This window comes from Schistocerca nitens, chromosome 5 (assembly GCF_023898315.1).
Source record: "Schistocerca nitens isolate TAMUIC-IGC-003100 chromosome 5, iqSchNite1.1, whole genome shotgun sequence".
NCBI classification, from domain to species: Eukaryota; Metazoa; Arthropoda; class Insecta; order Orthoptera; family Acrididae; genus Schistocerca; species Schistocerca nitens.
In genome coordinates this window covers 495,746,033-495,762,022 of record NC_064618.1, presented here as the reverse complement: position 1 = coordinate 495,762,022, position 15,990 = coordinate 495,746,033, and the positions used below count along the sequence as shown (strand labels likewise).

Sequence of the window (15,990 nt, the reverse complement as noted above, 5' to 3'; positions counted from 1 at the left end):
CAAAACTGACATGGATGACTTTTGAAAATAGGCGTAAATTTTACCGAGGAAGTCTATCACCAAACTTTCAAGAAGCAGCTTTAAATTATGGCTCTAGAAGTATACTACAGTCCTCAATGTATTGCTCACAAAGGGATCATGAAAATAAGATTAGAATAATTACTGCAGGCACAGAGGTATTCAAACGATCATTCTTCTAGCACTCCATACTTGAATGGGACGGGAAGAAACCCTTATAAATGGTACAATGGGACATACTCTTTGCCATGCATCTCTCAGTATTTTGCAGAGTGTAGATATAGATAGTGCAATCCCAAATACCAGAAGTGACAAAGGCCATTAAAGAAACAATTTGTAGAAAACTTATAGCCGTGTTAAACTAATAAATTGACTGAAAATTTTAGAGGGTGCAGATGCTATTGTACCTAAATCCAATGTGTCTTAGAGATGCCACTGGTTCAAGAAAGTACATAACATTTGCTGCAGAATCCCCTTTCTAATTAATATCTAATGACAGCATTCTTTCTAATCATTTCTGGCTCTCCTCTTATTTTCTTCTGTTATCAGTTCTGACACATTGTCAACTTTTCTATCATGCAACAATGTAGGGAAAGATATATTGCTACTTACCATAAACAAGACAAGTCAAGTTGCAGACAGGCACGATTAAAGGACACACAAATATAGCTTTCGGCCACAGTCTTCGTCAGTAGAGAGAGAGAGAGAGAGAGAGAGAGAGAGAGAGACACACACACACACACACACACACACACACACACACACACACACACACACACACAAAACTGGCAGCTCCAGCATATTGGGCCAGAGATGAAGGTGGCGGCGGTCATGTGTGCATGTTTGCTGATGGAGCCTGTGGCTGAAGGCTATGTGTGAGTGTCTAATTGTTCCTGTCTGCAACTTTAAGTGTCTTCTTTACAGAAAGTAGCAATCTATCGTTTCCTACATTGATTTCTATCATGCAAGTCAGACAAACTCCAAATTCTTGGATGAGCCATGAAAGTACAGTGCTTGTTGCCCAGTCATTGCCACTTTCTACAGATAACACAGATAGCACAGAAATAGCCAATAAGCCTCACTCAACCATAGTCCTCAGTGTCAGGTTATAATCTTGACTTTGTCCAAAATCTCATCAATAAATGGCTTCCTTCTTTCCTTTGGAAGAAAGATGATTTTTTCCGTTTACTATAGCTGTTATAGATCTAACTTCCAAAATATGGTGATGGTGATAATGTTTTGATTAAACAACTTTTCTCAAAAATCTATTAGCATTTTACACAATGTGCGATTTTTTTTTATTTGATCGGCACCTTTGGTTCAAGATAAACAAAACCAATATTTCATTATATGTTATAGTAAACAAGTAAACGACAAGAAAAGCAACCTAGCTACCCCAAATATTAACTACTGTAAAGTTTTGTACAAACAGTTGAAAATTATTACCTAGAGCTAGGAGAGATTTGTTAATATTAGCTCCTTCTGTAAAGCGTGCTCCAGTGCAACCAGTCGCACTACCTCTTTCAGAGCCTGCTAAGTCCACCATTGACAGTTTCACCAAACTAATCTGACTGCTAAGTCTATGAGTCATTCGAATGTGAACCTGCAAATACAAGAAAACATTATTTATCAGTCCACCTTAATACAAAAGTAATTTTACTTCCACATTTTTCCATCAGATTTAAAAAAAAAAAAAAAACCACACACACACACACACACACACACACACACACACACACACACACACACACAAGAATATCTTTTTTCATAAACTTTTTAGTTTAAAGTCATAGATGAAGTGTACCGTGAAAACCTTTGTGCAAACCGATATTTTGTTTAAAGTATTTAATGTTCAAAGAAATTTAGCATGAAATTTTACTTACACACACACACACACACACACACACACACACACACACACACACACACACAGACAGAGAGAGAGAGAGAGAGAGAGAGAGAGAGAGAGAGAGAGCACGTACACATCTGTATGGCTGCATGTGTGAAGGCGTGTACTTTCGACTACAAAAAGATCAAAAGCTAATGATCATTGTTTCCTGTAACGTGTGTATACGCCACATGTCAGTCTGATATAGGTGAGGGTGTTGCTTTTCCCTTACTTTACATAAAGTATTTCTTCTTTTAAGTAAAAGCTATTAGACACACACTTTAGTTATGATTAACAAAGAAGCTTTCAGAAAGTGCTCTTCAGATCACCACCAAGCGATCACGAAACATTATATAGCACACTAGTTATGGAGTGTAACACAGGAAGCTCTTTGTGCTTTCCCTTATAGAAAGCTTACTGTTATCATTAATCAATGGTACACAACAATTATCAACATCTACATTTTATAGATTGGGCTTTAAAGCTGTGCTGCAACTGTGTCCTTTAATACCAAGAAACTACAGTTTTCTGTTGCAGATTAGTGTATTAGGGAAAATGGCTATCAATGCAAAATTTTGGACTTCCGGAGCCAATCTATGGTTCAAGTAATGTTGTAAATCATATAGAAAATGGTAGATGTGAACACCATTTAACTTTACTATGTGCAGCCTTAATATGGCTACTTTATCGTTAACATGCTTCCACTAAATTCTTTTAGCTACACAGTTCCAAAGTAAACTAACAAGGACTGGACAAAACAAGAATATTAGAGAAGCCAGGTAATCCAGCATTCCTTCTTCCACCTATGAAGAATGATAAGAGGTATTTTAACCCATTTCTGCCTGAATTAATTTTCACTTCTGGATTTTACAAATCAGAGATTTGTCATTGCCATTACTGAAAAGTACTGCAACAAGCTAAACAAAAAAAGCAATTAATAATTTAAGAAAAAGAAGGTGTAACATATGTCACACTAGGTAGATCATACATTTTAAGTGAAATACATGGCAGTAAATAAAATAAAGCAGTGTATGCCATTTACATTATGTTTAGGCAACAGCATTAATTTTCTGTGATGTGGTACAAAACACTTTGCACAAACCAACATCACATTTGCAGCACATTGTTCTTGGAATTTCTTTACAGTTTTCTGAAGTGCAGCCTCTTTTTGTGCGGTACCGTAGCTACCGGACTAAATGGTAGAATGTTATGTGACATATGTCACACTAGGCAGAAAACGGTTAATGATTTTGGTGGGCATATCTGTTTTCAGTGGTTCCCTTCTCTCATTGAAAAGAAAGATAATGGGAAAGGTCTATGGAAGTATTTTAACTGACTTTTCATACGAAGGAGAGGCACAGGCCATGTTCTTTGTGCTTCATACTGCATCTTCTATGATAACGTCTGCACCTCCACAGATACAAATTTCTAAGAATGTTCTGATTAATGTGAAGTATAAATAGTATGTCTTTCCAGGACTCCATATGCAACTACCCAAGCAGTGGGGACTGTACTGGAAAAATAATAAAGATCCATTCACCATATTCCAGCATTTTTGAAGAAGTCTGCACTTTTTTTTTAATCAGGAATAAAAGTCTCACCTTTTTTTTATTTTATTTTATTTTTTTACAAGGAATAAAAGTCTCAGTGACCCCAGTCTAGCCTTTATTTGTTTCAACCCTTGGGAGGATTGATTCCCTAGTAACAGCCTCAGGTGGTCCTACCCCACATTGAGCAGGTGTTCACAACACGTCTAATTTTGTATTTCTACACTATTAAAATTTGTGTTTGTCTACTGGCAACAAATTTACTCCCATAAATGTTTGGAAAGCATACACCGGAAATTCCAAAAAACAAAAAAGGTAAATTTACTAGAGAAAATAATAAGTACCGTATTTACTCGAATCTAAGCCGCACTCAAATCTAAGCCGCACCTGAGAAATGAAACTCGAAATCAAGGAAAAATATTTTCCCGAATCTAAGCCGCGCCTGAAATTTGAGACTCGAAATTCAAGGGGAGAGAAAAGTTTTAGGCCGCACCTCCAAATCGAAACAATTTTGGTCCATTGTAATATGAAACAATTTAGGTTGAATGAATGACGATAAAGCTACAGTTGTTTGGTTCGAGTCGTAAGCTTAGCAGTTAGCCATTGCTATGCGTCAGGCGCTCCGTCTGTATTTATACGGGTACCCTTCCTTTTTCACATGGTTCGTCTGGTTTGAATTGATTGCTTATTTTTCTTTGATCTGGTAAGTGCCGTTATCTTTGTTATAGGTGTTTACGTCACTCTAAGCTGAAAATGCATTACTGTACTGTGTCATGCATTGTTTGTCGCATTCTGATAATGAGTGTTTACGACCTGTCGCCGCTCGCGGCATGGCTTGCTCTTGTGCACGCTACCGAGGAATCGTCATATTGGCGAAACAATGGCGAGAGACTGCTATTTGCTGTTACTTACAATACTGCTTTCTTTGATAATGATCAACAAGAACCAAATAATAGACTGCATATGATAGAAGATGTTCTGAACGAGAATTTAGCGGAAATTTTTCTCCATTTGAAAATCTTTGCAGACGCTTCTTTAGTACATTAAATTCTGCACAGAACTTAGTCATCTTAGGTTTAAAAATCTAGTCAATTGTCGTGATTCATTTCTGACTGTATCACTATTAGGCATAAGAATAATACGAATATAAACATGACATGATCTGTATATTCTTCCGTCTTTGCTGTTGTCTCACTCTAGTTTCGTAGTTTATTAGGCAGACAGGATTTAAATGAGATAGCAGCAAACACAAAAGAATACATGGCAACATGTTTATATTCGTATTATTCTTATGGTAAAGAGAATACTGCATGTGATTCACAATTCATAATAGTTCCTATTAGCAACCATCTCTTCTCACAGGTAGGAAAAAAATTCAGAAATCAGAATGTAGAGTTGGCCATATTGACAAACATCCCAGTATTGCCAGTCAGATTTTCGTAGTACACTGAAATGCTGCTGCATTCGAAGATGAACAAAACGGAATTTGTAGTTACTCCGTTGGATAATGTATGAAAATGCAGTGGTCGAAACACGTGGCGGAGAAAAAAAGCTCGTCTTCCAACTTTTTTTTTTAATTTATTTACTGACGTAGAGGTTTTGGCGCCAGTATTTATTTTTGTGCCTGCAAAGCATGCCTGCGTAGCGCTACATATATTCGACGGCAGAAGTTAGTTGTGGCGGCACCTACCAACATTTTTCAGAACTTCCGCTTACTTTGCACTCGATTCTAAGCCGCAGGCGGTTTTTTGGATTACAAAAACAGGAAAAAAAGTGCGGCTTAGATTCGAGTAAATACGGTAGCCATATTTGTCTGAGGTAAACAGCAGAGTCTAAGATCACTATCCCAGAGGACAAAAAAGGTCCCTTCAAGGAATTGACATTACATCCATACTCTGCAAACCACTGAAGTGCATGGTAGAGGGTACTTCCCACTTTACAAGTTACAGCTTCCTGTTCCACACATGTATGGAGCACAGGGAGAATGACTCTTTCCATTGCCTCTGTGCACAATATAAATTATCCAATCTTCTCACAATCCCCACAGATGTGATTCACTGGGGACTGTTTGAGGATGGTTTGATAAGTTTGCAAATTTCCGTGAAAGAATGGAACACTTTTTTAGTGTCTCCATGGCTGGTAAGCTTGGTTATCCCAAGAATTGTATAAAGAATTTAAACAGTGTACAGTTCATTGCTGACAGTCACATGAATTCATCAGTGGGTCAACAGATTGAAAAATGTAGAAATAAAGTTTCATGTTGTTATTAAACATTTTCATTTGAAGAAATTGACTGCCGCACAAAGAAACAGCGCTGGATGAAGTTCATGCAGACTCTGCAGAATCACTGAAGACCATTTACTTTTGGATTAATGAATTTAAACATGGTTGGAGAAGCACCGAAGACTAAGTGTGTTTTGCGTATCCACATGAGTCAACACAAAGGAAACCATTGCCAAAATCTATGATATGGTAGCGTAAGGTCACCAAATAAAAATTTGTAAGACTGCTGAGACTGCAGGCACTTCTACTGAGCGAGTACATAATATCTCTCAAGGAGACTTGCTATGAAGAAGCTTTGTGCGAGGTGGATGCCCCAACTGCTCAGTCAACCAAAAGCACATCTGGTACAACATTCAGCACAATATCTGCCAACGTTTAATCTCAATCTGCAGAACTTTATGTGCTGATTTGTGACTGCTGATGAAACCTGGATCCATCATTACACGTCAGAGTCAAAACAGCAGTTGAAACAATGGATAATGGCTTGTGAAATGCACCGAAGAAGGCGTAGACCATTTAGTCAGCTGGTGACTGTCACTTTTTTGGGATTCCCAAGGAATAATCCTTTTAGATTACAAGGAAAAACACAAAACCACTAGTGGGTCCTACTATGCTTCATTGTTTGATAGTTTGAAACTTGCATTGGCTGGAAAAAACTTAAGGTTGGCATGCAAAAAAGTTCTTTTTCACAAAGATGGTGTACAAACCCTTATACAATCAACAACAATGGTAGAAGTGCAGGAATTGGGCTTTGAATTGGTTCCTCATCCACCCTATTCACCAGACTTAAACCCAAGTGACACTTGAAACTTTGGCTTGCTGCGAAGAAATTTTCATCAAATGAGGAAGTGATAATTGCAGTCAATGAGGTTTATTTTTTTCTGATGGGACAAAAAGATGGAGGATTGTGGGACCAAGTATATATCTCTCAAAGCAGACTTTTTTGAGAAGTATGACGAGTTGTTTACAAAATTTTATCTTGCTGTTTTACCACACTTATAAAAGCACCCCTTTAGTACATATTCATAGTCATCACTTGAAACCAGATCTTGAAAATTTGAAAGTAGGATTTCTCGGGATGATTTGCATCTATCTTCAAGTGTCTGCCATTTACATTTCTTCAACATATCTCTGGCACTTTCTCAGAGGTCAAAAACCTGTGACCATCAATGTCACCATCTCACATTAGTCCTATTTGGCTGGCATCCCATACACTTGAATAATACTGTAGGTGGTTTGTAAGTGTGTTTTGTAAGCAATCTCCTTTGCAGACTGATTGAATTTCTCTAGTATTCCACCAATAAATCAAAATATATAATTGAAGTTAAATAGTGCATGTGCTTATAAGTGTTGCCATGTTACAGATATGCCTGCTGTCACTAACACTGGCTAGTGGCAAAGATTATTTACCTTATAACATGTTTTACTGCCTGAACCAGATAGACACTGATGTAATGGAATGACAGGTAACAAGATACTGTTTAACGATGTTAAAGGTATATTACTCAGCTTTACTGCTTCATTGTAATTTACATTTCTCTATTTCATCTGACAATGTATTCTTACACCACAAATTAGGTAACCCAAAATGCATCTCATGAGAAGCTTTTAAAAAAAAGGCAATCAAGGCAAGTGCATAATCATTAAAACTGAAAACTCTTAATTTATTGTTACTGTAGTTTTAATTTTGTGAAGTGCACAATTTTAAATTTTTGCACTCAAAGCTAGATAAAAAGTGAAACAGGGAGATATGCAAAAAGCTGTACCATGATTAAAAAAAAAATTTCAAAAACACTTTTTCTTTTGCAGACTCCATTACCTGAAATACGGCATGTGATCGCGACGACTCTGAATTTGCATCAGTTGGATGTTGTGTCCTGTTTTTGTTTCCTTGTGCTAACATTGCAAGTAATTTATCTGCACTGTCAATTGTCTCCATTCTGAGGCCTGCTACAGAAACTCCTGCTCTACTGTCTTCTCGCACATGGAGAGGACCAGAAGGCTGCAAGAGATCTCTAACATTTTCATTGTATACCTGCAATAAATTTGTCAAAGATAATTAATAACAACAATGGAAAGTCCGCGATGGAACAACAACAATATTATGAAAAGGATACATTGCTACTCACCATATAGAGGAGATGTTGATTTGCAGACAGACAATGTAAAGAATGTTATTCATTTAAGCATTCGGCCAAAAAGCCTTCTTCTTAAGTAGAAAACACACAGGCACAACTCAAAACACACAGCATATGGCTGCTAGGTGCAGTCTGGCAGGGGAGGGGGGAGGGAGGGGGGGGGGGGAGAGAGATGAGGAAGACAGTGGGAAACTAAAGAAGTTCCCTTCCCTGAAACCTCCAGACTGCACCTAGCAGCCCTACCCAGTCACAACCATGTCCCTCAATACTCCCATAAGTAGCATTACACCTTTCCCCACCCCAAATGCCATCCCTCCTCCCCACAATCCCCATCACCTCATAATCCCCACCATCAACACGGGATTGATGCTCCCCTCAGGTACAGTTATGACTCCATCCAGCCACAGTGGCCAGACAGACAGAAACAGTTTATTTTACTGGAGAAAAAGGGCCTTCTGGCCAGAAGCTAAAACGTATAACAGTCTTTTCATGTGCCTATCTGTGACTCAACACCTCGTCTGTATGATGAGTAGTAATCTTTCTTTTCATAGCATTGTAATTAACAGCAAAAGTGACATTATACAGGACAACACGCTAAATTACCTTTAATGTTTTTACTTATTAAGAAAATGTCAAGATCACTATGAACACTATACTTCTCCAAGGCTAATTTCCAACACACAAGCTGCAAATTCAAAATACATGATATAGTCACAATCAAGATGATAAAAACATATTGTAGCACTTATTATCCACGATAAGGTTACTACTAAGTGGTACTCTTATGCTGTAAAAGACAGAAATGAAAAAAAATTTTTTTCCTGGTATATGCTGCATATCTTACTTCACACGAGGTTCGTCACGCACTTCTGATGTATAATTTGATCATAGAATGCTCTTGTATAACCCCAATTCCATTTAGGGGAATAAAACATTAAATGCTAATTCAGAATTACAGTAGAAATTCTAGTCCCTACACTCAGTGTATAAAGCTCAATTGACACCATCTGACAACAGATTTTTTTAAAAAGATCATCAATGCAGGAAGACTAATTACAATGGGAAATACAAGGTCTTAACAGTACTCCATAAGATAAGACAGCGCAGTTTTGCTTTTCATTTCTTAACAGTTGCACAAAATTTTAGTTGGTTTTACCAATTGCAATGACTTCATTTGACATAACATTTTTTTCTCTACGTACAATACTAGCACTTTACATTATGCTTACCTCCAAATAAGAAACACACAGATCGAAAGTTTTCTCATCCTTCAAGTTCTCCATCTCAGAATAAAGCTCAACCATAGTAAGGTAAGTAATTCCTGGACTGTCTGCACTTCCAAGCATTGTATATGTTTTCCCAGCTCCTGTGGCACCATAAACAAACACTGTGGATTCAAAAAGAGAAAGCAGTGATTAGCCCCTGCAAAGAAACTAAAGGCATGTTGAGCACATAAACTAACACTTCAAGTGGTATGTACTTACTACCAATAAATATGGTAAAATAACATCCTAATGAAAACAATGTCATGAAGTGAAACAAGTAAGTTTATAGAATCGCAGATAATACTACGGAACGACAGGATTGGAAACTTAACAACTTACTGAACTTATTTGATACTGGAATAAGTTGAGAGATTTGGCTCACTTTTGCGAGATTCAGCTCAACTCACGTATCTTGCTAAACTTTATAGGATTTGGTAGGACAGATTCGTTTGATGCCTTAACGCTATGAGAGAGTTTGCAAACATCAGCAGTCAGACACAGGAAAAAAAAAAACATTGGGAGTAAGCATTGACAGAATTCTGGCAACGGCATCAGGTCACAGGGCACTCCCAACTACTTCTGTGTCTGAGCCTTGCTCAATCACGTTTGAAGAAATAGGGAACAACACAGACCTCAACTGCATCAATTACTTTTTACCTAGTGACAGATTGTAGAGCCTGGGATTGAACTATAAGTTAGTATAATTGATAGTTAAAATCAAATTGCAACAATGTCACACATACTGATAGAAACTGGCAAAAAACAACACTGATTTAAAAATAAAAGGTATTCCATGGGAAACAGCTCAGGATATGCACCAATATGCTCACATTCCGTTCAGCAGGTAGGAAATCTCAATGAAGAAGTACAGACACTATTTAATAATCACAAATCCTACACAGCAACATTACAATGTTTAATCTGAAGCAGAAGACCATAAATTAAGTAAAGATTCTTCAGTTCGATATCAGAAATAAGGGAGCTCCTATGATGGAGGAAATTGCCGTGCAGAGCTATTACTTTGTTGTAAATCCTTTATGCTGGGGAAAAAAAGAATGTAGCCTGAGAAAAAAAGCACAAAAATAAAATTGTAGACATTTCATCAAACAACAAAGAAACTGTATAGGATGTAATGGTTCTAACAAACTTTCAAATTTTAATTTGCTGTAGGACTGCAATGCAGAGCAAAAACAGATACAGAAATAGACAGTCTCTTCTCGGCAGGATATTAGAAATGTGATTTATAAGAACTGATCTATAAATAAGGAGGTATATGGGTTTAAATTAAGCAAAAAATTTAGTATCTTAAAAAAAAGGCAGACTGCAGATAAACCTGTGGTATTTTATATCAATACCACCCCACAGGCATCAAAGTTGGCAACAAAATTTCAAGTTTCCGTGATATGCTCATAGCGATCGTGCGGAGTTGGCAGATACAATGGTGTGCACCCATTACGCCAGCAGCTCTATACCACAAGCGCCCTCTGCTGCCACGATAGAAGCTGGTTCGTGGCAGCAGACTCACCCTTGCCACCGCCTCGTTAAGCCACGTTACGCAGATGGTTGTCTAGTCATGGTCTCGACACCATTTCTTTAGTTCAGAGAACCACTTTCAGAGAACACTTCCTTGTTGACATTGAGAGCTGGACTATTTCTTGTTGCATTATGTGTAATGAGTCTTCGTATGCTTGGAGAAATACAAGTTAAGTAAATCTTCTTTTTACTATGTTAACTCTTTTGCTAATCATTTCTGCTCCCATCCAGCTTTCTTATGACAACAGTTGCCACACCACTCTGTAGCCCACCTCTCTCACCATTGTGTACGAAGCAGTAAAACCAAAGGCAAAATCCCATAACAGCAAAGGCTATCTGGCATAGTAGATATCGCCCAGAATCCTGGGGCTCTAGAGTGTACAGGCACCTACTCTTTGGCACATTTGAGGACGCTCAGTATCACCAGTGTGATCACTGCATCATCATCGGGGGCTACGACCATAAGGGTAAATGATGCCACCCCCTCCAACTGTTCAAAAATGGAGGATTGGTTACCGCACTAGATTTCAGGTGAAAACATAAATCCACCCTAATAGTTGGTGCAGAAGATCACAGTGCATGATGGATAGATTATGCACCTTCCCCTAATGGCCCACACTTGTGTGACATTTCGAGAAGTGGTAGCAAAACCTAAAAGAGGACTGTAAGTAATTAAGGCAAAAAACTAAGGAAAAGACTGTAAAATGAGTTAAGAGGGATTGGTGTCCTAATAATGACCAACTCGTCAATGTAAAAGGTTCACTAGGTACAAGATTCCTTTTAGTCACCTCTTATGACAGGCAAAGCATAACTGTGGGTCCATTCAAGTTCCTGACAGCAGGTAGCAGAGATGGCAGCAACACAAACACAGCATACCAAAACTGTAGTTTATCAATGTGCAATATGGCTGGTCACATTGTTCAGGATCCCATAACAGTCTCGCAAATATGGAATCAACAACTTCAAGAAGCCATACACAACAACATCTAGAATTTCAGTGCGTCTGCACTACTAACCCTCTTAGTGTACCGATAATGTATTCCACTCAATCATGCAGGATCATACAGCCATATCAAATACCTCAAAACAGGAAATCTGCTTGTTTTCAACAATAACAATATGCATATGGGCAGTGTGATTATGTCTGAAGCATCAGGGGCAGTCAGCACAGTGACCCATGTTGTAGCAGTGGTGTGACCAATGACAGCACTACACACAGAAGTGGTACCACATTGTCTTTTCAGACAAGTCTTGATTCTGTGTTCAGCATCAAGATGGACATAACCATGTGTGGAGGCTCCAAGGATAATTAACTTTTCCAGATTTCAATTGCCGCCGCCACCGCCATGACATGTTGGTAAGGGCAGACATTGTGTACATAGTACAATCACCCCTGGTTCACATAAAACATAATTTGGGCAGCAGCCGTTAAATTCTTATGATTTAAGTAAGCCCATTGGCTGTACCCTATCTTCAAAGCTCTCCACGACACTGTATTTCACCAAGATAATGCACAACCACACACTGCCCATGCTCCCCTGACCTAATTCAGTGCGGATGTTTGACAGTAACCCTGGCCACTACATTCTTCAAACCTCTCACTCATTTAAAGCATGTAGTCACACGCTGCTGAGAGGCTGGCAAGACCATTTGGTAGCCACTATGATTGGACTCTGACAAAGAGCTGATGTAGTGTGAATTGACATAACTGTGTTATTCAAGATGAAATAGACTATGCCTAGCCAGGCTGAGCCATTGTTGCTGTTGCCAGAGGAGCTAGCTCTGTACTACATTTCATACAACTTCTAGCACCAAATCATCTACAAATTCATCATGTAGCCTTCCTGCTATAGTACATATGAACAGTAAGCAACATTTTTCATTATTTACTATCCTTTCCAGTGTTGCAGTTCTAATGACCATCAGTGTATGTAGCAGGAACAAAGAAAAGACTGGAACTAAGCAACTGTTAATGAAAAGATAAGAATTTCAAGCAAACAATAAGAACATGATAGAATACATTGAATTAAGGTCTAATTCTATATTTTTTAGAAAGAGTGTAAGAAGATACAATGAAAAAGTAACATGAGCACACAAAAAACAAAACACGTATGTTGGGTAGATGTCACATTTCATCAGTTGCAGTGGCAGACGACACAATAACACAGAAAATTGTACAAGCACTCTAAGATTCCTTTGAATATTTGTACAGTTCAAAAAATGAATCATATACAATATCAATGATGGTACATAACGTGTAAGTTACTCAAGATATGAAGAAAGGACAGGTTTGTGCAGACGGTGTTTCAGTGAAAGTTGCTAAAGCTGGGTGAAAAGTAACACACAGAAATTGCACAGTTGTTTCCGAAGTCCATAATCTGGGACTGAACGAGGAGACAGACATGGAGTCGAGATATCACCAAAACTATTATCCACCAGAGAGGGCATTCTCAGATCTGGAAACAAGGAAAACAAAGGAGAATGTGATAATGGAACATACCTTGCACCACATTCATTTCCCTGACAACACTGTAGGAGGAACTCTTTTCTTGCCTCTAGTACAGATAAAGTTTAACAACAAAAGGAAGAAGTTGATACAGTAAGTTTACGAGCAGGCCTGAAAATTTTAGTAACACTAAAATAATGTATAAACAGCACACTGAAAAATTGTGCAAATTAATAATTAAGTTAAATCAGCAGTTTATGATTTCCTGCATTTGGGTCAATTCAAGATAAGTGGACAGGCAGCAAAAGAACACAGCAATTGAGTAACAATGTGAGCAAGTGGTAGACTAATAGGGATTTGAAAGCTACGTATTTGATTAGTGTGGAATGAAAAGCTTACTACTGGTCTCTGTACCGTGTCTCTGCTGGATTCTGAAAGAAAGTGGCGGTGGTGATGATTCAATGGAGGAAGGTAAATGACATTTAAAAAAATGCACGACAGCCATGTATGTGTATTGCTGAAGACCACACAAGCATGGAACAGTCCAGATGAAATAATTATCCAGCAGTGCCTGTCAAATAGCTGATACAGACAAAATTTAAGCTCCTTTGTAACTAAAGAGAGTGTATTAGAACAATATTCACCAGAGGATTTATGACTTTTCCAGCAGTTACACACCATAAGGTAAGGACCTAAGACAAACCATCTGCCGAAACATAATAAATACAAACTAATCTGTTGCATAACTTATAATACTAAAAATGTATATGTAACACAAAACTGCAACATACACTTATGGATTAGTATTACATTTAACATTTTCTAAGGGACCAAGATATTGTTTCATGAAATTTTTACAATGAATATGATTTTAACTATTCCTCTAAGATACATTCAAGAGTGGTTTACTAAAAATACTTCTTGAATATTCAAGCTTTGCAAGAAACATTCCACAAGTTAATAAGAGCAGTAATGCTCCCTTAACTGTGGAAACTTTCACATATTCATACCTGAGCAATTATAACCACTCAACAAAGTCTTTATCATTTCTTTCGTGCTGCCTTCGAATACTTCTTTATTTGTTGATGTGAAACCAAAGACTTTATCAAAAATGTAGGTAGTGTCTTTATTTTGTTTCTTTAACAGATCCCTGCAGTTTTGTTTGACGCCATGGTAAAAGAATGAAGGTTCGTCAATTTTAGGGTCAAAAACAAGCATCTTGTCATCGACTATCTGGATGATGGATCTGTAAAGTGAAAGATTTTGCAAATGAAATAATACAATAACAAAGACTGTATACCAAGAGACAAATGTCCTACTTTCACTGCACTAAGACTGCCATTTACTTGCCGTAAAAAAGAGTATACAACAAAGAAGCAAAGTTATTTAAGTTCCCAAATTTTTACATTTAATTGTAAAAGTTACATTAGTAACCATAGAAGATAAATAAAAAAGTACTGTAGAATCAGCATGGCAAAATATTTATGGTTTTAGCCTTTATCCATAGCACTAAATTTATTTACAAATTGGAAAAACCTGCCTGCATATGCCACTAGGAGCAAGTCATTAACAACACAGTTCAATACTGAAATCTGAGGAATTATCAAATTTTATGACTACCATATCCCACAATTCAGATTACAAATGACAATGACAACTTGAGTACAAACACTGACACTCAAGACTATCCAGTTAGCAACATTTAATTAAAACCACATACATCATTCCAAACAATCTGACTGTTACTCAAAGTAAAAAGCATAATATTTACAACATGTGTACTAATAGAAAATAATAAAGGTACAAAGGGAGATAATGTCAATGGAAAGTAGGGGAGAGGTGAACAGAAAACAGGTACAAGTATAAACATTATTGGCTGGAGGAGGCCTTTAACCAGGAATCTATATAAAATGGTTGATGACAAAGTATCTGAAGGTTCAGTCCATAACAGATCAGAATGATGTTTGGCCCTTATACTGTCTGAATTTGTTTCATTGTATGATATGCACCCATATAGTAAACAAAAAAAATACTCTTTCAATGCATAGGTCATATGTTGTACAAATTTTAAGAAATAATAATTGCTTTGCTATACTGAGATTATCATAATACTTCAAAACATCCATTTTGTTTCATTCTTAAAACAAAAAATGCTTTCATATTTATGTTCACAAACAGTGGTTTACATTTCAAGACTGAGAAAGGATGAATTCCTGAGAAAATGAAGGACATACTATGAAAGAGCTACGAGGGTTTAACAGCAAACCATAATACACTCCTGGAAATGGAAAAAAGAACACATTGACACCGGTGTGTCAGACCCACCATACTTGCTCCGGACACTGCGAGAGGGCTGTACAAGCAATGATCACACGCACGGCACAGCGGACACACCAGGAACCGCGGTGTTGGCCGTCGAATGGCGCTAGCTGCGCAGCATTTGTGCACCGCCGCCGTCAGTGTCAGCCAGTTTGCCGTGGCATACGGAGCTCCATCGCAGTCTTTAACACTGGTAGCATGCCGCGACAGCGTGGACGTGAACTGTATGTGCAGTTGACGGACTTTGAGCGAGGGCGTATAGTGGGCATGCGGGAGGCCGGGTGGACGTACCGCCGAATTGCTCAACACGTGGGGCGTGAGGTCTCCACAGTACATCGATGTTGTCGCCAGTGGTCGGCGGAAGGTGCACGTGCCCGTCGACCTGGGACCGGACCGCAGCGACGCACGGATGCACGCCAAGACCGTAGGATCCTACGCAGTGCCGTAGGGGACCACACCGCCACTTCCCAGCAAATTAGGGACACTGTTGCTCCTGGGGTATCGGCGAGGACCATTCGCAACCGTCTCCATGAAGCTGGGCTACAGTCCCGCA

At 38.3% G+C, this 15,990-nt stretch overlaps 1 protein-coding gene across 1 annotated transcript in view; it reads right to left on the bottom strand.

Moving 5' to 3' along the window:
• Nucleotides 1-15,990, bottom strand: part of LOC126259998 (kinesin-like protein KIF18A) — a 167,367-nt gene that overhangs the window by 135,581 nt on the left and 15,796 nt on the right. The window contains exons 3-6 of the mRNA XM_049957150.1: nucleotides 14,129-14,364; nucleotides 9,104-9,261; nucleotides 7,556-7,771; nucleotides 1,465-1,621 (exon numbers count right to left, since the gene is read on the bottom strand). Of these exons, the coding sequence (XP_049813107.1) occupies nucleotides 1,465-1,621; nucleotides 7,556-7,771; nucleotides 9,104-9,261; nucleotides 14,129-14,364 (767 nt within the window). The remainder of the gene's footprint in view (nucleotides 1-1,464; nucleotides 1,622-7,555; nucleotides 7,772-9,103; nucleotides 9,262-14,128; nucleotides 14,365-15,990) is intronic.